A 24,378-nucleotide genomic window follows, 5' to 3' on the forward strand; every position below is an offset into this window, starting at 1 on the left:
TAATTGCATGTAAATCTAAGTTATCTCATAATTTTCAAAAAAAATTGTTTAAACACTAAACATGGAAACCATTCTATCTCAGGATTACGACTAGTCTGTTTTTACAGAGCAGTCATAAGAAACCCTGAAGCCATTTCTCCAAAGCCCATTTTTGTGGTTTCCTAACAAGAAAATGATGATTTTTTTCCTATGAGAGGCCTTCAAAGAAGCCATGCCCAGCCCTACCCAGTGTCCCCAACCCACCAACCCCAGCCTGGCTCCATGACACTCAGGGCATTCCTCCCCCGACCTTTGCCCCAGCCTGGAACCCTGAAACTGAAGGCAGATTGGGATAGATGGAGGCAAGGAGCCAGGAAGGCCTGGCAATCGTCCAGTGTGAAGGGCACTCTTTGGAGAGGAGGCCTCCAGGAGGAATCATGCTGGCCGGCCTCCACCTGTGCCAGCACACAGCCCTTTGGATCCCTGCCAGCAGTTTATTAATATTTTATTGAAACCTCTAAGATGATTCAAACTTCAGCCGTCATGATAAGGTGTTGTTGCTAGGCAACTTTAGCGCCTATCTATGGAGCTGTTGTTGCAGCTCTTCCTGACTCATGAAGCTTGAGGTTTGACCCTATCACCTGGAGACTCACACAGCACAGACCACCCACCACCAGTCCAGGGCCCCACCCACTCTCTAGTCTCCCAACATCTGGCCATCCCTGCCCCCGAGCAGCCCTGGCTCTCCTGCCTGACAACTCACCATACTCGCTGTCGTAGAACATGACGAACTTCTGCCAGCGCAGCTCCGTCACCAGCCTGAGCATGACGTCGTTGAGGCGGACGGGTGGTCTCGAAGCCAGTGTATAGGCCTCACCATCAGGGCTGGGGTTCAGGTGGCAGGCGGTGCGTGGCGACCCCCCGGGGTTGCGCTGGACAAAAAGGTGTGGGATGTGCATGGCATCCGTGAGGGACTGCAGGGCGTTGGCAGATGCACAGCCGGTGGACGTGACCAAGGCCAAAATCCCCTGGGTCATGAGGTCACAGGCTAGAAAGAGAGGAGAGAGAGAGGAAGGGGTCAGCATCGGGGTGATGCTGCACCAGCTTCAGCCTGCAGGCCCCATGCCTGGCAGCTCGTGCCTGGGACTCCCAAGAGAGGCTGCCTCCCTCCAGGACGAAGAACCATCCTGGGCCAGGTCAGCGGTTTTCATGAGCACAGCCTTACTGACATCCTTGGTGAAAATGCCAACTAGACATTTTTGTACCCATTTAACATGAGAAAATAGAAGTCAAAAGGGGTAAAACCATTTGCCCTAGGCTAGTCAGGGAAGGATGGTAGAGTACAGATTCATCGCAAATCTGCCTGACTCCCCAACCAAGCTGTGAGATTAGCCATCCTGGCAACAGACTATAAGCCCGTTAAGAGCCAAAACGTCATTGTGTTGATCTGTGTATCCTCATGCCTAGCTGTGGGCGGAGAATACACTGTGCGCTCTACAACTGTTGACTGAACTGAACTGAACTGATTGGGACTGAAGGGACTAAATGGCTTCCGAAAGTCAGGGAGGCACTTGCCCAAGAGGACCCAAGATGTAGGAAAAAAAGAAAAGAAACCCTAAATCCACTTGATCCATATCATAAAAATACTGGGCCAAACCCCAGATGAAGCAGTTGTTCCAGAAGGATTATTCAAAAGCCACTTGACAATAACAAAGAAAGACGCTCCCGCCGCTCAGGCAGTTACCACGGGTGCAGAGGATGAACGCAACAGATGCTCCAGCAGCCGCTTCTAGGGCTGACATGCTCAGGGGCTCATCTTTCCAAGCTCTCCTGTAACTGCAAGAGGCGCCCCTTGTAGCCATGTGCCTACACTTTTTTGGGATATCAACCAATTAATAGAAAGATGCAACTCCCAACGCCGCAACTCACTGCACCAGTTTTGAAGCAAACATTTCTTACTAATAGTTTATGCGATGGCAAGGATGTGCAGAAGCAGATGCAGTTTCAAAACACAGCCTGTGAATGGCAGCAGGCCATCTGCTGCACACGGCAGACTTTGAACGACTTTTGACAATGCAGTTCTTTCGGTCAAGAGCTCTTGGGTTTATGTAATGCCTCAGATAAGGTTGGGAGAGGGAGAGAAGAACAGGGGAAACTGACCCCAGGGAGCAAGGAAGTGGGAGGCAGGGGAACATGTGGGAAGGGGAGGGTCCCCCCACACTCTGCAGCAGCAAAGTCCGGCTGCCCTCTGGGCAAGGGCGCTCGCCTTGCACTGGCATGAGCACCAGCAGGACGAGAAACCAAATCCCATGGTTCTCTCCTCAAGGCCACCAGCAAGGGTAGCTAAACAAGAGATGATGATGTCTTGTGAATCTCACAGCCCCCTAGATGCCCTGGCCCTCTCCTACCCCAGCTCCAGTCTGCTGAGTTCTCTCCTAAACAGAAATCTATTGCATGTCTTGTTTAAAGCCCCGCTGTGCCCCCGTTTTACTTTAGCCGTAGGGATAAAGTAAAAGTCCACTCCTGAAAAAGTGGTCTTGCAAGCTCCCATGCCTGCAGCCTCATGCTCCTCACCATACCCTTTTCCGCTACATCCCAACCAACTGCCCACCCTGGACCCTCAAACTCACCTCTTCAATCTTGATGCTCACTCTTGCTTCAAAACTCAGACTCAGCATCCCCAGACTGGCTCATGACCCTTTTGGCATGATCCCCCTTCACTGCACTTCCCTGTCATGGGCCACATGTTGCCTGTGTTACTGGCTGGTTCTCTAGCTTGACCCCAGGTTCCAGGATGACAAGTGTCATGCCTGCTGTGTTCACTATCCTTTCCCAGACACGTGCTAAGCCCAGTTCACAATAGGCAATAAAGACTTGTGCAAGAATATCATGCAAGAATTTCCATGGCCCCGGTCAGTAATTCCTCTCTGGATACCTGTCCAAACCATAGGAACAGCATTCAATCCAAAACCATTCAGAGGACACTATCCGTACTCTTGGAATATTGCTAACAATCTAAAAGATGCAAATAGGTGAGTGGTTATGAAAGGGCCCCATTTGCTGAAAGTATATACAGCCTTTAAACTACTCAAGAAGATACTACAATAACACAGGAAAGTGCCTGTCATAAAAAAGTAGGTGAAAGTGATACAAAATTGCATGTATTTTATCAATTAAATAAAACGTCAGCATGCATGAAAGAAAAACCAGAAGGAAATATTGCAAAATGTTAAAAGTCACTGCAATTTAGAAGAAACCTGAAAGTGGTCTTCTTTCTTTTCTATATTTTGCCAAAATTTTGTGACATAAACAGATAATTCCTTTTAAATAGAAAAATAATCCTCTGATAATGGATAAGTAGGAAAACTACATAGGAGGAATGACTATTGTGTGAGAATTGCCTCTGCGCCAAATTCTCCTGGTGTCCTTTGTACATGTGAATTCACAGTATTCTCAGGACATTTGTGTAGAGTAGGTATCATTGCATCCATTTTCCAGACAATGAGATGTGAGGCCACACAATGAACACTGCTACAGACATGGGGAAAATGCTTCTGAGAGGTGGCCATGTGAAAATACCAGGGCACAAAATTATATGCTAACTATGATTACAGCTAGGCAGAAAGCATACCCATGAAAACGGCAAGAGAAAACACTAAAGGCTAAGGCGCTACAACAGGGCATGGATTTTTTTTCTTGTGCATGTTCTCTTTAATGCCAATACTATACATTTTTAATCTTAAACAGCAATTGTATAAAATAAACTGTATATCCCTGGGACATAAATTGTCCAGGAACTCCAATGCTCAATTGTGGAGTTCTCCCATCCCAGGACTCCCATGGAGAGTCCTCCTTGCAGCCCTCAGTCACTTTTGGCTCTTGTTGCCCCACCTGCCTGGCTCCCTCCCAGGTCATCATCTGTCCCCACTCCATATATGTCAGGTTTTGAAGTTGCAGAATGTCTCTGAACCTCAGTTTCCCCATCAGGGCATGCATGCCACTGGCTCCTGCCCTCCTTGTCTCATACATACATTTGGTATCCCTGCCCACCCCCCAACAAGCCAGCCCCTGCCCTAAGCACTATTAGGGGGAAAAGCAGGAGGACCACAGGTCCCATCTTTGAGGAGGTTAGGATCCACCGAGGAGACAGACTCTGCAACTCAACTGGAGGAAAGAGAGAGGAAGCTCCCTGGGACACAAAGGAGGGTAAATTCATTTGCGGTCAGCACCAGGGCCTCAAAGGAAGGAAAGGATTTAGAACCTTTCAGGGTCTCCCTCAGGGAGAGCAGCACAAGGTGGGTGCAGAGTGACAACGACATAGAGCCGGGCAGAACCCTCACCAGCTACCACCTCACCAAGGGTGGTGGGAAGAGCATTCGGATCTCACGTTCACCCACTTTCCAGTTTTGGCTCCTCCAGTCAGTAGCCACACAGCCACGGGCATGTCCCTTTCTAAGCCTCCATTTTCTATTAAATAGGAATAAGAATCTCTACCCAGCAGAGCTATGAGAGCACTGGCTGAGGACGCGGACAGCAAGAGCCAATGCCTCACAGTGCACAAGATGCTGAACAGATGTCAGCCTCCTGCCCCTTCCTTGGACATCCCATCTCTCCATCAAAGTCATGCCCAGGATCTTAAGTATTAGTAGTCTCAGGCGAGAGCCATCTCGCCCTCCCCATGGAGGTGGGTGCTGCCGGCCCACCCCTCATGGAGCCACCTGCAGCGTCGTAAGCGCCAGGCCTCACAAACAGGGTGGGTAATTAAGGCTGGAAGCCTCTCCCAGGCGCTAATGGAGAGGCCCGATGTGAGTCAATTTCCAATCCACTGTGAATGGCCTGCTAATTGGGGCACTGTTGAAATGATGGTTATTTGGAGGCTTCTAACATAAAAATAATAAGATCAAAATACATCAGATCAAAGCCAAATCAGCTATTAGCTTAATCAAGGTTGTGTGTGATGGGATGTTACACAATGCATGCCCTGGTTGTTGTGACAGATGCTGAACCCCAGGACCGGGACTGGCCACCTGCCGGAGTCCGGGGCCTGCCCTGGTCACACACTGGGACTGTGGGTGAGGGCTTGTCCTCTCTGGGTTACTGGTTGGCTTTCTCTTTATTTCTTTCTGTCTTTCTTTCTTTCTTTTTCTTTCTATCTTTCTTCTTGGGGGGGGTCAAATAAAGATGATGGCTCCCTCTTCACAGGGCTGCTCCACGTGTGCCACGAAAGGTCTTTATATGTGGACGGTCATTCATGCTGCCTCACACATAGTAGCAAATCGGAAGTCACCACTACCTAGGATGATGCTCAAAGATGTTTGTACAGCTCTCTAGAGGATAACAGCTTTTGTTATAATTCTTTGCCTCCATATTATATGGTCACAAAGCTGATGTCTCCCTTGATTACAACACAAGCTTGATGGACTGATAAGGGCTCCCTGAGAATGATCCATCCGTCAGCTGAGAAAGTGAGACAAACTGTAATGAGCAGCTTCCAGCCTCCTTACCTGCACCCTGTGTCCTGGGGAAGTGGAAGGTCTCCACAAAAGAAAGGGCTACTCAGAGCTCAGGGGCGAGGGTTGGGGGCAGTCAGCATTCCCAATTCAACTCCACCATCCATAGTCACATTCCCACCTGCTTCCCTGGAGAAGATGTTCACATCCCACCCACACAGGCAAAAATTTTCCAGACAGCAGACTCTTAGGGGTGGGACATGTCAGGTGAGGTACTGGCCACTTCACAGGACAAACTTTCAGTAACTCTCACCTCAGGTGAGCTTTCTGATTTCCTGGTTAAAAAAAAAAAAAAAATTACAGCACAGAGAGTGCTAGTTGCTTGGCCAGGACCACACAGCCAGAGCACAAACAGCAAAGAGAACCCCAGACCACCAGGCACCTCTATATCCAACGCTGCAAAGAGAAAGTGGCCAGCAGGGACAGAACCCAGGATTCCAGGCTGACTCTACCCAACTGTCCCTGGATAGAAATCTCCAGGGCAGCTCCCAGCTCAGTGCTGGCCCCAGGGAAGGAGCAGGCAGGCAGGAACAAGGCCTGTCTCCCCTGAAAGCAGATCCTTGACTCATCAAGTCACTGGGTGCCTGTAGGTGGGTGCTGGAGGTGAGAGAGGTGCCCCAGAAATTGAGGTCATTCTGGGCACCATCACTAATCCATGCCCACTATTCTCCATCTCCATGGGGATTTCTGGAACATTCTCAGAACAAGGCTGTGAGAAGCAATACCCCAGAAGGCATGTGTTAGAAGAGACTCACAGTTCCTGGTGCCACCCCCTGGTCATGACACTGGCCACTGCCAGCTCAGCCTTTCCCTCTGTCAGGTGCCCTTGAGGCATCGCTCCCAGGCTTGCTCACCCTGGAAGAAGATCTGCCCAAGCAGCCCCTGCTACTCTGAGGTCCCAACCCCCTCAACTGGCAACCCCTGTGTTAGCCAGCCTCTGGGTGCCACCTTAAAGAGCAGCAGGATGTTTCCAAATGGATGAGGCAAGAGAGAGCCTCCACCTGGGGAGAAATGACCTGATGCCCTAACCTCAGAGGAACCTGGCAAGGCTCAGCTCCTCTCCGTGGGCAGCAGAAAAAACAGCCAGGCTCTGGGCAAACCCGGGCTCAGCCCTGCCTGCCCAGAAGGAATGGTCTCTCCCCAAGGGAGTCCAGCACCTCTGCCGACCCCCAGGCTGCTCCATGAGCCACCTCGTTCCTCCAATAATCTTAACCTCCATGAGCACCCACCTGCCCCCAGTCACCCTCATTATCTGTACTCTTCCTTTCTTCCTTTACATGGGAAACAGCTATATTAATATTTGAATTCCAATGGCTAATGCTTCAAATTAAGGTAGCATTTATAAATACTTTAGAGCTGATGAATAATTGACCAAATTTAGTATTGTCATAACTCATAGTAAATAATTGATCTATGGAGAGTAAATACGTTTCATCTTTTATTAAGACATTTAAAAGGTAACCAAAACCATAAAATGGGGGGTAGGGAATGGCTGGTGGTGCCGTAAGAGGCCAATGCTAGAGCTTGGGCCCTGGAGTGAGCTGGTGCTCCTGCCCCTCCTGCAGAAGGTGCCTCCCTCCAGAGCACAGGACACACACTTGACAGGCGTCGTCCATCCTGTCCCACAGACTGTGTGTTTCAGTGATTCTCTGCCCACTCTGCAACTTCCCAGAGACCTGCAGCAACCCCACCTCCTTCCTTGGAGCCTGCTTTCCTCCTCTCTGGTCACTCCACTACAGACTCCCTCTCTTTCCTTATGTAGCTTGGCTGCTGAAATCCTAACTAGGAGTCAACTCAGAGTGGATCAACCTGCCCACACTCTTCTCCACACTGCTGGCAAGCAGTGGAGGGCCACAGAGAGCGCCACACCCTGGCAACTCGGTGACTTTGGCCACATGGCAGTCACCCATCTCAGCAGGGCTCCCATGCTGACACCTCTCTACCACCTCTCTCCCTGTTCTTCTTGAACCACCCAGGTTTATTCCCCAAGTTCAACGCATGACTTACAGCCTTTTTCATGAATCAGAAGACATCATCACAAGCAATCTCGCGTGACTTCCTGCCTCCAGAGCTCCACACCTCCCTGTCTGTGCTGAAAGCTGAAGAGAGAAGTTTCTCCTAAGGCTGGTCCCTGCTCCTGAGCTCCGGCGGCTCCCTCCTCTGGCCTTTTCCTACACCCAGATCCATCATCTATACCCTCTCTCTATGGAATCATCAACCTTCCTTGCATGTTTGACCCACCCTAAGCCCGGCCCTGTTGAGGGCTCCACCGTTATTGCTCAAGCCCACAAGGCTCCCCTTGGGGTCCTGACTCCCACCTACCCATCTGCCTGAGATCTCCAATTAATGAGTCCCTTGGCAGCTCAAACTTGATGCATCAACAGTGAGCTGCCTAGGGTGTGAGTCTGTTCTTCCCAGTCTCCCAACCTCAGTAAAGTGGTGCCCCATCCACCCACTAGTTACTAACCCTTCTCTCTCACTGGCCCTCTGCACCCAAGCCACCACCAGGCCTGCATGCTTTATCTCCCAAATATATCTTGAGTCTGTCAACTTTCCTCCACTCCACTGCCATCGCCTTGGTCCAGAACACTGTCACCTCCCCAATGGACCCTCACACCTCCAACCTCCCCACCTGTCCCAGATGAACACACTGTCCATTCTACAGTGGACTGGCCTTTATAAAGCACCAACCAGACAGTGCTGTCCCTGCTTAAAACCACATGCCTTAAAACCTGAGCTTCCCACCGGCCTTAAAACAAAATGCATACCCTAATGGCACCCACAGGCCCAGCATACTCCACACCCTATGCACTGCGTTCCAAGTAGCAGGCCTTTGTGCGGTAACTCAAGCGTCCCAAGCTCTTGCTCACTACCAGGACTCTTCCCACACCACCCCCCCACCGCCACTGCCTAAAGTATTCCTGCTATGTTTGTCTCGCTAATTCTCCTTCTCCTGTGTGCGGCGTGGGTAACCATCATTCCCTCTAGAGAAACTTCCCCATGGTCCCCAATCTTCCCTCACCATGGTTTGCCTTCATGGCACTAACCAACATTTGCCATTCCAACTGCCCAGTTGGAATGGCAAATGTTGGACTATTTTGTGTGGTCTCATTCTGCCCATAAGCAGAAGCACCTTCACTTCTTACCCACCCCCCCAACCCCCAGCACCTAGCACAGCACAGCAGAGCAAGAAACTACGTGATCTCTGGCTCACGCCTATAATCCTAGCACTTTGGGAGGCCAAGGTGGGCGAATTGCCTGAGCTCAGGAGTTTGAAACCAACATGAGCAACATGGTGAAACTCTGTCTCTACTTAAAAAAAATACCAAAAAATTGTTGGGCATGGTGGCCCATGCCTGTAATCCCAGCTACTCGGAAGCCCGAGGTATGGAACTGCTTGCACCTGGGAGGTGGAGGTTTTAGTAAGCCAAGATAGTGCCACTGCACTCCATCCTGGGCTACAAAGCAAGACTCCATCTCAAAAAAGTGAAAGGGAAGGGAAGGGAAGGGGGGAGAGGGGAGGGGAAGGGAGGGAAGGGGAGGAGGGAGGGAGGGGAGGGCAGGGCAGGGAAGAACATAATCCTAACAACTCTGGAAAATAAGCACAACTGGAGTCCAGATTTCGTGGGTCAGACACAAAGTTTTCAAACTTGCCAAGGTCTCACAGTGCTCATGTTCACCAAAAGGTAAAGCCGAATCCCACAATTTAGAGAAAGGGAGCCAGTTCCTTAAAGGTGACACTCCCTCTAAGGAGGGGTTCACCGAGATCTTGCAGAAAACCAAGCAGACAGTGAGGAGGAAAGAGGGATGAGCCTGAGGCCTGGCTCAGGCAGCAGCAGCTGTGCAAGTATCTCACCAGGAGCACCACCAGGCTGAGAGCCCCAGCCTCTCTGACCTCAAGCTCAGCCTAGCCCAGGGAGGCCCAGGGAGGCCCAGGGAGGCCCAGGGGAGCACGGCCGAATGGTCCTGAGGAATGACGGGCTGTCATCCAGGGCAGGTGGGCAGCTCATGCAGTCAGGATGCACAAAGCAGACCAGGAGGGTGGGGAAGAGCTGGTAGCACCATGGGATCTCTGGGGCCTCATTCCTCTAACAATTAATGAATCAAAACCAATTCCCTACTCCTGCAGATTGGAAACACAGGGAACACTGGGTGGGATCATGCTCACTTATTTATAGCTCTCCAGCTCCTCATTAATGACTTTTACTGCTCCGCTAATGAAACGTTAGCCTCCCCAGCCAGGATTCACATGGAAGCCTACGCCGTCAAAGTTAAATCAGGACAGTGATGAGTCCTGGGCATGCCTGCACGGAGGAGTGTCTTGGAGAACCTCGAAAGGAGTTGAGCACTACGGCCTCCTGTAGCACTCCCAAGCCCAGAGAGCTCCTCCTGGGCATCCCCTCAGCCCCTGGCCAGCCCACAAGACGTCACCTCCTCACTCTGCCTTTGAATGTTTGTATCCCTCCTTATCAGCGAACTGGTCTCCCTGCCTCCCAGTCCTTCTTTCTCCAACCCACTCTACAGACCAAAGTTCAACGACAAGCATGTCCTTGAAATATCAGCCATGCTCCCCACTGCAAGGGATCAAAGTCCAGTTTGTGAGATCCTCCACCGCTCCCCAGCTCCACACATCACAATGGCACCAGTCTACTTGCTAACCTTCACATGTCCCATGCTCTCTACATGTAGACATGCCCATTCTAATCTCTATCTTTGCATGTGCTGATTCCCTTTTCCTGAAATGCTCTTCCTCCCCTACTTTGCCTTTCAAACTTCCACTCATTCCCCAAAACCCACCTCAAATGCCTCTTCCTCTTTGGCATTATTTGACTTTCCCCTTGCTAGGCAAAGTTAACCATTCCTTTTCCTGCAGGTCCAGGAATACTTTATCCTAGCACACTTCTATTGCATATGTATCATATTATCTCATGCTTAATCCCTAAGGTCACAAGAAGAGAGGCTGAGGCCCATGGCTTTATGTATCTTCAGGGTCAGAGCCTAATGCAGAGATATTCAGAAGATACGGAATGATTGAATGAGCTGAGTGAAAGCACAGATACATCCATACTAGAGAAGTCATTTAAAATATTAGTGTTTCAAGGTAAACGATTACGTCAGAGAATCAATGAGATGGGACTCATGTTAGGAATGAGGCAATGGAAAATTCTGTCTTGTCCAAGACTAGAGTTAGCCTTCAGCAGCGCAATGAGAAAAGATCTTGGAATGTGGGGCCTCCTAAACTTGGTTCAGAATCCAGTCCCTGCATGAATGAGTCAGGAGTCCTGGGCAATTCACTTCATCTAATTCTGCCCAAGAAGGAGAGAGTGTTTCGGCATCAGAAAAGGAAAACAAGAAGCTTGGGAGAAAGCAACAATGCTGTCCTGAAGCTGGCAAAGGAAGGGAGAGACAAGCAGCCAGATCTGAGAACCCCTGGTTCCATGGGGCCCTGGGCAGGACAACTCGGGTCCCAAGACTATGAAGCACAGCTGGCTCGGAGAGGACGGAGACTTGGGCAGCACACGGAGCTCTCCAAAGAGCTCAGCTATGCCCAGGACATGGGCTGAGGGGGAAAGAAAGGGACAGGTGTGGCCACATCCAGGAAAGTCTAGGGCCAGAAAAGGATCCCTAGGCTAACCAAGGAGGTGTTTCCAGCTCTGTTTAGAAAAAGGCTGAAAAAGAGGATAAGGTTATGGCAGTGCTCAGGGTGGGGCAAGGACATGCCTTCTGCTGCAGACAGTGGGAGAGGAGGAAGAGAGCTGTGCCAGGGCCCCCTCACCTAATCGCCGAACCGCATGGCCTCCCTGGGAAGTGGGTACTACTACCCCATTCTAGACAGGAGGAACAGGAGCAGAGATCCTAGGTTAGAGCATTGCCTAAAATCACAGTAGGGCCTGGGTTCAAACCCTGAGCTGTCTCTGATCTTAAAGTTAGGGGACCAGCCCAGGAGACAGGCCACTGTGGTAGCTGTGTGCCCTCAGGCAAGCCACTTAACCTCCCTGAGCCTCGGTCCCTCACCTGTAAATGGATAATAACAGTCCCCACCTCCTAGGGCTGACATGAGGATTAAACGAACCAATTCATGTAAAAAGTTTAGGATAACGTTTGGTATATAGTAAGTGTTCAAAAAAGGATCAACTTCTGTTGTTAGTCACAGCCCTCTCATATGGGATCCTGTTTTTAGAGACTCAGCCAAGTAGAGGGTGGAGGAGCTTGGGGCCAACTCCTTCATTCAGTCTGGGTGGGGAGAGGTAGTCTCAGCGCTGTTGAGCAGAAAACTCTTGGCCAGACACCAATCATGGCCTGGCCCTAGAAAAGAGGCAGCCGGCTTCCCAGAAATTCCACATGCCTGCAGATTTGGTGCTCCTGTAAGTAACACCTCATAAGCAATACCTCTTCAGAAGTCACTGGGCCATGGGAACAGAGAATGTCCACTGCACTCTAAAACAGGCTCAGGGAGGAAGCTACATGGTGGTCTCTCCTCCTGCCGGCCTTTGGGCCAGCTGGTCTCCTGGCAACAGATCACTGAGAAGCCCCTGAAGGCCAGGTCTGAGGAACTGGAGCCTGCAGTTAGACTCCTACAGACAGGCCACACCACAGAGCCTGCCTCAGCCCTCCCCGCAGCCCTGAGCCACCAGGCCTGATCCCATGTCCAATTCTCCCCTACCCCACCTGCATTCGTCTCCTGAAAGATAAGAACATCCAGTTAACAGGCCCCAGCATCCCTCCCAGATGGAGAACTTAGGCTCTGTGAAGTTTCCGGCTCTCCCTCTTCATCTCAACCTATGTCCGACTTTTGTTTTTAGCTTTCTCTGGCTGTCTCATCCTCCTTATCACTACTTCTGACTTTCTGAGTCTCGGTTCTGTGTGTGTGTGCGTGCATGTGTGTGTGTGTGTTTTCATGCACACACCAGCAAAGGTATACGCAGGTATGTAGGTGGAAATCACTCTCCCCACCGCAGCCGATGTCCTGCCTCCCTGGTAGGGCTGACTGCTCCAGAGCTCCTGTCTCTGCCAAGGCTCTCGTCTCCACCCCGGATTTGGAAGCTGACCAGGATGCCCCCTGCTAGGCCCTCAGCTGTCTAGTCTTTCCCCTCCCGGGGATTCGTGCAGCAGGAGCAAAACTCACACCTTGGCCAGCAGCCCTTCTAGAAAAGGTTGGAGTGGCCCACCCTGCCAGCCTCACCAGCCCCAAGCCCCAGCTCCAAGGCCTTGTACTAATCCTGCAGCACGGCCAGCAGACTTCCCAGGGCAACTTCCAGGCTCCAAGATACAGCACAGGGTCTGGAGGCTATGCTGTGTCCTCATCTCTGCACCTGCTTTTCCCCTGCCATAAGCTCACTGTCCCCTCTTGGCTCCTATCTACATGGTGAATCCTTATCATCAACCCAGACAAGTGCCTCCTCCTCTCCAGGGACCTTCTTGTTTACCCACAATCAGGACAACACAGGCCCTTCCTCTGATGTCACTTTCTGCTTTATATATGATTACAGCTCAGTGTCATTGACTGCTCCTGGGTCCCTGTTACCACCCGCACTGAGCTCCCTCAGGACTTGTCTCTCCCTAGCACCCCGCGTGAAGTGGGACCCCCAGCTCTGGATGCCTTGGAGCAGCAGGCAGCAACAGGACAATGCGGGATGTGCATCATCCTGGCCTGGCCGTGGTCCACCCACTATCGCCAGGACAGCCCAAGACAGCTGGGCTCGCCAGGCAAACCATAGGCAATGGCAGCCAGTCATCACCCTATGGGTCTGTCTCTAGGGTAAGAGTCACAGCGACGCCCACACCCACCTCACTCCCTCTACAACTGCCTGAGCAGGTCAGGTGGGAGTGCATGCAGCCCTCTGTGCCGCTCCCTGGCCTGTCACCTGGTAGGGACCAAGACAGAAGCACTGGCCTGAAGCCTGCCAATGGGCAGGTCTAGCCCACTCCCTCAAGGGGAAAGTGCCACTCCTGCAGCCCCAGCTGCTGGGCTCTTGACCCAGAACCCCCAATCCATCACCCACCTTTCCTGACTCCATTACCAAGGGACTGTGCCCACCCTCCAGCATGAGTTCAATGCTGCCAACTGCCCAATGGCCCTTAAACCAGGTATTTGGGCTGTAGGTCCCTCTTCAAGGGCCATCCCCCGACAGACGCAGACCCTGCCTCACTCTGCTCAGCCTAGTTGTTTACCGACCTTGGCTGCCAGCAAGCCCCCAACATGCCTTGCAGCCAAGCCCAGGGAGATGATCCGTGAGGGGCAGCCCCCCTGCTCCCCTTCTCCCTGCTCTGCATGTTACTCCCCTACAGCTCTCGTCATGTGCAGCCCTCCCCGTCCCTGAGTGAGGGCAGGAGGGAGAGAGCTGGAGTGAGGCTGGGGAGGTGGTGGGGGTAAATGGAGCAGGTTCCCCCATCCCAGGTCCTTTCTGTTCTTTATATCCTTCTTGTTGTGATTCTTATGTGACCAAGTGCAAGTGGACTGTTGTCCACATTTACTGGTCAAAATGCTAATTCCAGGGGACTGTGAACAGAATGAGGAAGAGGCAAAGTGACACCACAGAAGCTGAAGGCATCTCTTACAAACTAACTCTGTCCAGCCAGTCCACAGATGCACCCCCCAGGAGGCAGCCTGGGCTGTGCAAAGAGAACGGACTTGGCAATCACAAAGCCCAAGCCCCAGCCCACCTCTACCACACAGCAGCCCGTAGCCTGGGTTGGTCACGCCTCATGCCTAATTTTGTAAAATTGGTGGAGGGCAGCGAAGAACAGGTCATGGCACCTGCACCACACACAGATGTAAAAATATAGCCACTGGCACAAAATAGATCTTGAATAAGTTCTAAAATGCTAATTCCTCCTCCTCAGGAAGTGTTCATTCATTCATTTACCAATCAAGTGCCAAACACACTCCTTCTTGGCCCCTTTGAAACTGAAAACCACATTAGTGCAGAGGACGCCCAATAACACAAGAGAAAGGAGGCTGTCCAGACCTCTCAGAGAGAGGGACTGGCCCAGCGGTAAGAGGACAGGTTCTGGCACCAAACTACCTGGACTTGAATCCCTGCTCTGCACCTTACTGCTGTGGGCAATTCACACCTGCTCCGTGCCCTACCCTGAAAATGGGGTTATGATAGTCCTGACCTCATAGAGTGATAATGAGAGTCAAGTTAGTACTGAGGAAGCACTTCGACCAGCACCAGTAAGTGCAGGTAACTTACCACCCACTGCAAGAAGAGCCAGAAGAAAGCAGCCTGGCTACGTTCAAACTCAAAACCAAGCTAGGAGAGTGAGGTCTAGGCTGATGGTCAGACTCCAGGGCATGTCCAAGACCATCCTCTGCTCATCGGTACCACCTCTGAGCAGGATGCCCAGGTGCAATTCTGCAGGTGAGGGGTGAGGGGGGGCCACACCCAGCCTGGGTACCACATGGTACAGGAGCTCTTCTCATTCACCCTAAGTTTTGCATGGGCTTTGTTTTCCAACACCTCATTGCCATCCTAACAGCCAGCATGACAGCACACAGCCTCCGAAGTTGTTGACATGAGGCCTGTTTCAGAGAATGAGTCAGCCAGGTGTTAGGGGTGCACCATGCACCCAGCACCAGCATCTGAGGGGATCACCCTGGGGCCAAGGGTCTCTCAAGATGGAAAAGTGGATACATGTACTGGCTGGCCCCCAAAGCCAGCTGATTTCTCAGCATGACCAATCCTGCATCTCCAGGAGGAGGCAAAGCCATCAAGACACAAGCCATGGCCAGTGCCTCCCTGGCCGTTCAGGCTGGCCCTGCTCCTAATATTTTCTGAGAAAGAGCCCAGCTGGCCCTGGGACATTACCATCTCAGTCCCTAGGTGCTTCAGAGCAGTAGGGGAGCAAAATCAGAAATCTCCTACAGCCAGCAGGGATGAGAGGGGCTCTTTGCCAGTGATAATGAAAATTTTCACAGTAGCAGATGCTCGGAGAAAATTGAAAAATAATACAACAAAACTCATAAACCAGAGAGGAACTTTAGAGAATCCTGGTCGGTAAGGCTACATTTTTCCCACCAGCACATTTTTAGGCACAATAGACAGATTGGGAGCCACCTTCTCCCAGCAGGTAATCAAATTGCCTCCCAGAAGCCCCCCACAAATCTCCCCAAGCACCCCATGCTGGGAACACAGAACTGAGGCAGATCCCAGCACAGGCCCCAGCAAAGGCTATCTGGAGAGGAAGCCAGGCTGTGCGCTGGGGAGTAGTGGAGGTCCGGCAGGTGGAGTGGGGGTGAACAGTCATGTAGCCTGGGGTGTCAAGGGGGCTTCACAGAGGACAGCAGCTGATGCTGGGGCAGAGAGAGAGGACAACCCAGGCCAGTGGCTGCTGTGAGCCAAGGCCCAGCGCCCTCCAGGAATGGCCCCCTCACATTGGGGTGAGAGGTTGGGCAATGGCTGTTAGGAAGAAAGGGAGGGTGGAGTCCCCAGAAGTCTTTGGATGATCAGCTGAGGGGCTTTGTTTTGATCCCAGGAGGAACAGGGAGCCTTGAAGGGTTTCGGAGCAGAAGGAGGACCTGCTCAGAGCTTACTTCTGGGAAGGTGGCCACAGGAAGGATGCAGCCAGAGGGCGGGAGGCAGAAGCCCCCTCCTACTCCTCCTCCTCCTCACTCAGCAGGAATGGGGTAGGGAGGGCAGGGGGTAGGAGGCAGCGGGAACAGCATCATGGCCATCACAGAAACAGGGGGCAGAGCCAGCTAAAGCATGAGGGGAAGGAGGGGACAGGTCAAGGACAGACACCAAGCCCCAAGAACCCCAAAGCTGGCAGGACTAGGCGAGGGCACCTACCACCCGGTGGCCCCCAAGGCTCCTGAATGCCATCTCGTGGTGTCATCCCAGGCCTAGAGGGAAGGCCACCACTTGTCCCCCACCCATTTGCAGAGGAGCACCTGAAGCTTGGCAATGTGAGCTCTCTTGCCACGTATGATCCACTGCATGGCTAGTGGGGAGTGAGCTAGGCCAAGAACTCAGGCCTTCCAAGGGGCACACTCTGCCCACCCCAAGCCTGGGCTTCCAGGTGCCTCCCAACCCAGGGGGAGGGCATAGTCAGCCCTTCAGCCTCCAGTCAGCACCTTAGCTGCCCTCAGAGGCTTGAGGGACTCGGTGCCATCTAAGTGCCCAGGGAAGGTGTGGTGGGAGCAGTGGGTCAGGTGGGGAGGAAAAGCAGGGCCTTCACCCCACTGTGTCCTGAAGAAGCCCTGTAGAGACCATGCATGTTGCAGGCCAGGCTGAGCTTAGGGGCCACCCAGCAGCTGGGGAGCAGGCCTGTTCACTGAAAAATGGAGGGGCCTCTGAAAGACACACCCCAGGAGAGGCAGCCTAGCAACTCAGGGCAGTGGAGTTATAGGAGCCCCTAAGTGCCAGGGTCAGCCACTGGGACAGAATGAATCCAAAGGGGAGAAGGGGTGTAAGCATGGGCAAAACTGCATTATGCAATTCCCCAAGTTGGAGTGGCCACAGGTCACAGAGCCCGAGCACTTCCCTGGAGCCCAGCTTAAGGGGGGCAGGGCACCCCCTTCCTTACCACCACAACACCAAGCCACTAGGGCACTAGGGCCAGTCAGGCAAGGGATAGGAGTGTCAGATGCACACCCAAAACAACACCGTCACCCCCTGGGGGGGATGTGCGAGACTGCTTCCCCCACCCCACAGCAAGCTCAGCTGGGGTCATAGCTATGAGCTCCTGGCTGGGAGAGGAGCCTGGGCATGTATGCTCCCATGCCGCTGACCTGCTTCTGGGGAGCACTATGGCATATCAAACAAAGGCAGGGGGGCTCTGAGAATCCCCCGAAAATACCACATACTGCCCATTGCTCTCTGCCTTCCCTAAGGGCCTTTTCCTACTGGGAAAGTGGCTGCGTGCGGGATGGCTAGGTCTGGAGGGCACAGTAGATTGCTCTGGTGCTCAGCTCCAGCCCTGCCCTGCACATGGAAGACGGTGCTCCCCTTCTCCACCCTCTGCCCAGACACCTTCCCTAGAAAGAGACAAAGGGATGACAGGCAGGAGGACACAGCTGCCAGGACACACACCAGAGAAGGAACAGGAAGCTGCGGAGCTATGGCTGGGGGCTCAGCCCCTCCAAATGCCCTGCCTGGTAAGCGTACAAGCACACCACCTGCAGGCACATGGCCCCCCGCATATGCACACATGGCTGCTCTGCACTGAGGAGGAGTTCTCATGATGGTGCAGGGAGCTGTCCCAGTCATACCCAAGACCACTGAGCCTCTCGGGACATTTGGACGGATGATTCCAGGCAGTTCTGGAGGTATGGGGAGGGGCTCTGAGGACTGCTTCTGCACTGTCTCCAACAAGGACAGCTCAGCTCAGGCTTTGAGGCAGGGGCACTCCCTCCCACAGGCTCATGGGAGTGGGCAATCTCTAGCCCAGCTTTGGTCTGCTTTCCAAGAAGTGACTGAGGTAGCACGGGCAGCAAGTGACAACCGCATACTGTGTCTCACTCAGGGACACACTGATACGAAGAAGAGCACAGGCCAATGGAGGAACCCCTCTTACAAACACAGAGCAAACCACTCTGTGCCTAGCAGCTTCCCTTCCTCACCTCATTTGATCCACCTGACAATTCTGAAGTAAGAAGTATTGTTACCATTTCTCAGATGAGGACATTGAGGCTCACAGAGGCAGAGTCACATGCCCAAGGTCACACAAGAAGGCAATGGAATCTGAGTTCAAACTCAAGTAAGTCTGACTTTACAGACTCTCTTCCCACTCTACCAAGTGGCACAGATGAGAATCAAAACCACAGCAGGTGACAGACCAAGAACCAGCAGGTTATAGACCAAAGACCAACAGGTGACAGACCACGGACCAGCAGGTGACAGACCAAGAACTGGCAGGTGATACACCAGCAAGTGACAGACCAAGGACCAGAAGGTGACAGACTAAGGACCAGCAGGTAAAGACCAAGGGCCAGCAGGTGAAGACTAAGGACCAGCAGGTGAAGACAAAGGACCAGCAGATGAAGAACAAGGATCACCAGGTGATAGACCAGGGATCAGTAGGTAAAGACGAATGACCAGCAGGCAAAGACCAAGAATCAGCAGGTGAGAGACCAAGGATCAGCAGGTGATAGACCAATGATCAGCAGGTGATAGACCAAGAATCAGCAGGTGATAGACCAAGGACCAGCAGGTGATAGACCATGGATCAGCAAGTGATAGACCAAAGATAAGCAAGTGATAGACCAAGGATCAGCAGTTGAAGACCAAGGACCAGCAGGTGATAGACCAAGGATCAGCAGGTGATAGACCAAGGATCAGCAGGTGAAGACCAAGGACCAGCAAGTGATAGACCAAGGATCAGCAGGTGGAGACCAAGGACCAGCAGCTGATAGACCAAGAATCAGCAGGTGACAGACCAAAGACCAGCAGGTGATAGACCAACAACCTGCAGGTGATAGACCAAGGACCAGCGGGTGATAGACCAAGGGCCAGCAGGTGATAGACTAAGGACCATCAGGTGAAGACAAGGACCAGCAGGTGAAGACCAAGGATCAGCAAGTGATAGACTAAGGATCAGCAGGTGATAGACAAAGGACCAGCAGTTGGAGACCAAGGACCAGTCGGTGATAGACCAAAAGCCAGCAGGTGACAGTCTGCTGGTGGTCTATCACCAGGGACCACCAGATGATAGACAAGGGACCAGGAGGTGATAGGCCAGGGACCAGCAGGTGATAGACCAAGGACCAGGAAGTGATGGACCAAGGACCAGCAAGCGATGTCCCAAGGACCAGCAGGTGATAGACTAAGGATCAGCAGGTGAAGACCAAGGACCAGCAGGTGAAGACCAAGGACCAGCAGGTAATAGACCAGGGATCAGCAGGTGATAGACTAAGGACCAGCAGGTGAAGACCAAGGACCAGCAGGCGAAGACCAAGGATCAGCAGGTGAAGACCAAGGTCCAGCAAGTCAATATCAAGGACCAGCAGGTGAAGACCAAGGAACCAGCCAGTGAAGACCAAGGACCAGCAGGTGATAGACCAAGGACCAGCAGGTGATAGACGAGGGACCAGCACGTGATGGACCAAGGACCAGCAGGGGATAGACCAAGGACCAGCAGGTGATAGATCAAGGACCAGCAGTTGAAGACCGAGGTCCAGAAGGTGACAGACGAAGGACCAGCAGGTAATAGACCAGGGAACAGCAGGTGATAGAGCAGGAACCAGCAGGTGATAGACCAAGGACCAGCAGGTTATAGACCAGGGACCAGCAAATGATGGACCAAGGACCAGCAGGGGATAGACCAAGGACCAGCATTTGAAGACCAAGGACCAGAAGGTGATAGACGAAGGACCAGAAGGTGATAGACCAGGAACCAGCAGGTGATAGACCAAGGACCAGCAGGTGATAGACCAGGGACCAGCAAGTGATGGACCAAGGACCAGCAGGTGATAGACTAAGGACCAGCAGGTGAAGACCAAGGACCAGCAGGTGAAGACCAAGGATCAGCAGGTTAGACCAAGGCCCAGCAAGTCAGTATCAAGGACCAGCAGGTGAAGACCAAGGAACCAGCCAGTGAAGACCAAGGACCAGCAGGTGATAGATCAAGGACCAGCAGTTGAAGACCAAGGTCCAGAAGGTGACAGATGAAGGACCAGCAGGTAATAGACCAGGGACCAGCAGGTGATAGAGCAGGAACCAGCAGGTGATAGACCAAGGACCAGCAGGTTATAGACCAGGGACCAGCAAATGATGGACCAAGGACCAGCAGGGGATAGACCAAGGATCAGCATTTGAAGACCAAGGACCAGAAGGTGATAGACGAAGGACCAGAAGGTGATAGACCAGGAACCAGCAGGTGATAGACCAAGGATCAGCAGGTGAAGACCAAGGATCAGCAGGTTAGACCAAGGCCCAGCAAGTCAATATCAAGGACCAGCAGGTGAAGACCAAGGAACCAGCCAGTGAAGACCAAGGACCAGCAGGTGATAGACCAAGGACCAGCAGGTGATAGACCAGGGACCAGCAAGTGATGGACCAAGGACCAGCAGGCAATAGACCAAGGACCAGCAGTTGAAGACCAAGGACCAGCATTTGAAGACCAAGGACCAGAAGGTGATAGACGAAGGACCAGAAGGTGATAGACCAGGAACCAGCAGGTGATAGACAAAGGACCAGCAGGTGATAGACCAGGGACCAGCATGTGATGGACCAAGGACCAGCAGGTGATAGACCAGGAACCAGCAAGTGATAGACCAAGGACCAGCAGGTGATAGACCAAGGACCAGGAGGTGATAGGCTAAGGACCAGGAGGTGATAAATCGAAGACCAGAAGGTGACAGACCAAAGACCAGCAGGTGATATACTGATACTCCAAGTCATATGAAAGAAGGAAAACCTTCCTGCTCTCATCCCAGGCACATGTTCCCACCAACTGTACTCCAGTTTCACCCCTCCAACCTCTTGAACTCCCAGAATCCCCACCCTCCCAAGCTCCCACCCCCAACACTCCCAGCAAACACAGATGCACACACCTATTTTCTGCATCTGCTTAAATCACAATAGCATTGGTTGAAGGTAAGTGTACTGACTGGCTGAGTGAGCTCAAGCGTCCACACCTACCCAGGCAGAGCCTTACCAGACAGGGGTAAGCCTCCTCCACCCCCAGTGCCTTCTTGGAAGGCGGCCCACACTCCATTCAGCTCATGAGAAAACAGACCAACCCAAGGCTCCAGGGCTTGGAAGTCCCCAGAGGAGGACACCAGGAGTCCCAGGCATGGGGATGCTGCCACCCACTGCCCTGCCACAGCTGGGTCCATGGCTGCTTCTGCTCTTACAGGTTCGCATGGGGACTGGGCAGGATGGGATGTGGGGAGCACACAAATAGGAGAGAAGTGATCTACTCTCAAAGATCCCAGCCCAGATGGCACCTGTCCTGCACCTCCATCAACCCCTAGGGGCTCTAGGAAGCTAGAGGGAGGTGTAAGCTGGGGAGACAGCCAGCTGCTATCCTTAATGCACCCAGGTTTCATCTCCCCCTACGCAGCCATCCAGAGCACTGGCCACTAAAATAAGCCCAGCTATTGACACACCAACACCCAAGCTCTCTGTCCCTTGCTCCTCACCCTTCAAAGTTCAATTCAAGTGCCCCTTCCACCAGGAAGTCCCCGGGGTTTTCCCACCCTCGCAACATCCAGAGCACAGCCCAGGCATTATCACTCGGAATCATCACCCTCTGTCTCCACCACCAGGCTGTGAGCTGTTGGAATTTAGGAACCGTGTTGAGGCCACTTCAGGGTCCCCAAGGCACAGGTGCCGGAGGAATGTTTACTGAAGGAGCGAATGAAACTATTGCATTAGATCAAGCCCAGGTGCAGAGGACTAGTTTCACATAGAAAGCATCGATTTTGCCCTATAGAACCCTGCCTCTAGTTTTCCAGCAGACAACCCTGGTGTGAAGACAGAGGGGCAGGGAGGAAGGTGGGGGCTGACATTTCCCAGCCCCTTCCAGGCCAGGGGAGAGCTGAATAGCTCACTGACTTGTCTAGGAGCCCGAGGTAAACCAGACTAAGAGCCAAGAGTCTCGATTCACTACTGGCATTTCTCCAGCCGTGACACCAGCCAAGGAAACTGCCCAGAATGAGCTCAGCACTTTTTTGCCTTAAATGGTTGACTTCTCGAGTGTTTTTTAAAAGGATATAACACCAAGGGAAGCAGTACTCAAGGCTGAGAATTACGAATATTTATAGTGTTTAAGCATAATCGTATTCAGATGAGGACTATATATTGCTCACTGCAATTTGCACTCTTCTCAAAGCATATATTTCTGCAGGGAAGAAGGCCCAATGGCTGGATGCCGGCCTGGAGACTGCAGGGTCCGGAAGGTACAGGGGAGGTGCTAGCGTCCCAGCTCCAGCCCCACTTAGGCATGAAAGACAGCATCTGCCAGACACCCTGCCCTGGAGGGGGACCAAGAAGGCCCACGGGCCCCAAGTTGTTGGGGAGAGGAGCAGAAAGATCTGCTAAGGACAAGCCCAGAAACAGACATCTCCCAGCTCTTTGGGTGACAGGATCCTTTTATAAAGTTCAAAACTGGCTCCTACACGAGGTAGCTGTACTTTAGTTTAGTGCCTGCTGCTGGAGAGGTCGTCATCACAACCTGAAGCCAACGTACCCTCAGCAAATAAACCTGCATGTTATTACAGCAACCATGACATCACGGCCGCGTGTGAGCATCAGGTCACCGTCAAAGCTGCAGGCATTCGTGGGGTCCTGACCCCTTTCTACAGAGCTGGGGGCTTCATGGGGACCCACTCATTGGGGCTTTGGAATTCCACAGGCCCGATTCAATTAATAGTCACCTAATGAAGTTGACAAGACTCTGCAGGTGGACAGGTAGGCTGATGGGGCAAAGGGCAGAGGCATGAGAAGCAAGAAGAGAGTAAGAATGAAAGGGAAGAAGGACATCCCAGAAGACCTCAGAGCCATGCCTCTGGACAGGGGATCTTTCTGTTCCCCGCACAGACATACTGGGGATCCTACCCACCCACCCCTGACCATCACACATCATACACCTCACTCATATATGCAAAGCTATTGAAAAGCCACCTCCCTGAGCTGACATCCCATGAAGCAGCGGTCAGAGCCCACCCCAGCACACCCTCCTACCCCAGCATACCCTCCCACCTTCAGTGTTTCCCAGTGGAGTGGGGGTGTTGGCAGCAACAGGAGTTACCTTGGACAGGTGGACAGGAGCCCCAAGTCCCGACCCGGCCTCCTCACCCACTCCCTCCAGAAGCAGCAATCCCAGCAGAGAGACAGCCAGGCCTCCCCTCACCCACAGCCCCCTGAACCAGCCAGTGCTCCTCCCTGAGCTCAGTCAGCTTGTGCACACTAATTAGGAAATGGAACCACCAGAGGATACCTGGAGACAACTGCAGGGAATTACCAGGCCTCAGCCTTGCTGCTTTCTCTGATTTGGTGCTGCATGCCCTGCTGGCACAGGCCTCCTGCCCTGCAGTTTATCTTTCTCTACATTATCAAGCATCTACCAGAGGAGCCACCCTGAGCTGTGCATCTGCAACTGGTAGAAAGGGGAAGCCTCCGAAGCCACAGAGTCGAGAAAGGGAGCCTCCCTCTGATATGGGCCTGGGTGAAGCCACCTGCTCTGCCAGGGCAGCTTCCCAGTGGGGAAGAGGCTTGAGAGGAGGGACTGAGCCTGGGGAAAGGAGAAGCCTGGAAAGGTGGAGTTGAGAAAAAGAAGACAAAAGACAATGGCAACTGGGGCCGCCCCTCCCCTCAAAGGGGCCCTCCTGGGGTGGATGGTGGGCCATAGGCACTGAGGTGGCCCAGGAGCCCAGCATTAAGGCAGGGGTGGTGGATAGCTCATAGCACTCCCTAAGAGCTCACTCATAGAAGCGGGAGGCTGCAGCCCCAGCACCAAGGCAGGAGCTCCTGGTCCTTTTCATTTTCCTGCCTCCAGCCTTGACTCTTGGGCTCACTGCTCACAGGAGCAATCTTCCTAAAACCTACCCCAGCTTAAGACTCTCAAAGACTCCCATTCTCACAGGACCAGCAGCCAGAGACCCAGCCCCAAGACCCTCATGAGCTCAGCCCAGCCCAGTTCTCTAATCCCTTTCCAAAACCTGCTCCCACCCCATTCCTTACCCCACTGTCCTTCCTCACACCTCTTGAGCCCCAGCCCATGCCAGCCCTCTGCCTGGAGGATACTCAGCCCAGCTCCCACATGTGAAGGCCCTACTTGGCCCTCAGCATGGCTCCCCTCCCAAGGCAAGCTCCTGTGGTGGCCATCCTCCCTCCATCATGGGTGCTTCATGTACTGTTTCCACCACTAGGCTGTGAGCCACTGCAGGACCTAGGCCATGACTCATCTGTGCTTAGCCCCAGGCCCAGCATGGTGCCTGACA

The 24,378-nt window shown here is 52.8% G+C and overlaps 1 protein-coding gene across 2 annotated transcripts in view; it reads right to left on the minus strand.

Moving 5' to 3' along the window:
- Positions 1–24,378, minus strand: part of GRID1 (glutamate ionotropic receptor delta type subunit 1) — a 784,539-nt gene that overhangs the window by 626,074 nt on the left and 134,087 nt on the right. For both annotated transcript variants that reach the window (XM_003903675.5, XM_021943982.2), the window contains exon 3: positions 743–1,027. In XM_003903675.5, coding sequence (XP_003903724.5) covers positions 743–1,027 — 285 coding nt within the window. The remainder of the gene's footprint in view (positions 1–742; positions 1,028–24,378) is intronic.

The sequence above is a fragment of the Papio anubis genome, chromosome 11 (genome assembly GCF_008728515.1).
Source record: "Papio anubis isolate 15944 chromosome 11, Panubis1.0, whole genome shotgun sequence".
Lineage (NCBI taxonomy): Eukaryota > Metazoa > Chordata > Mammalia > Primates > Cercopithecidae > Papio > Papio anubis.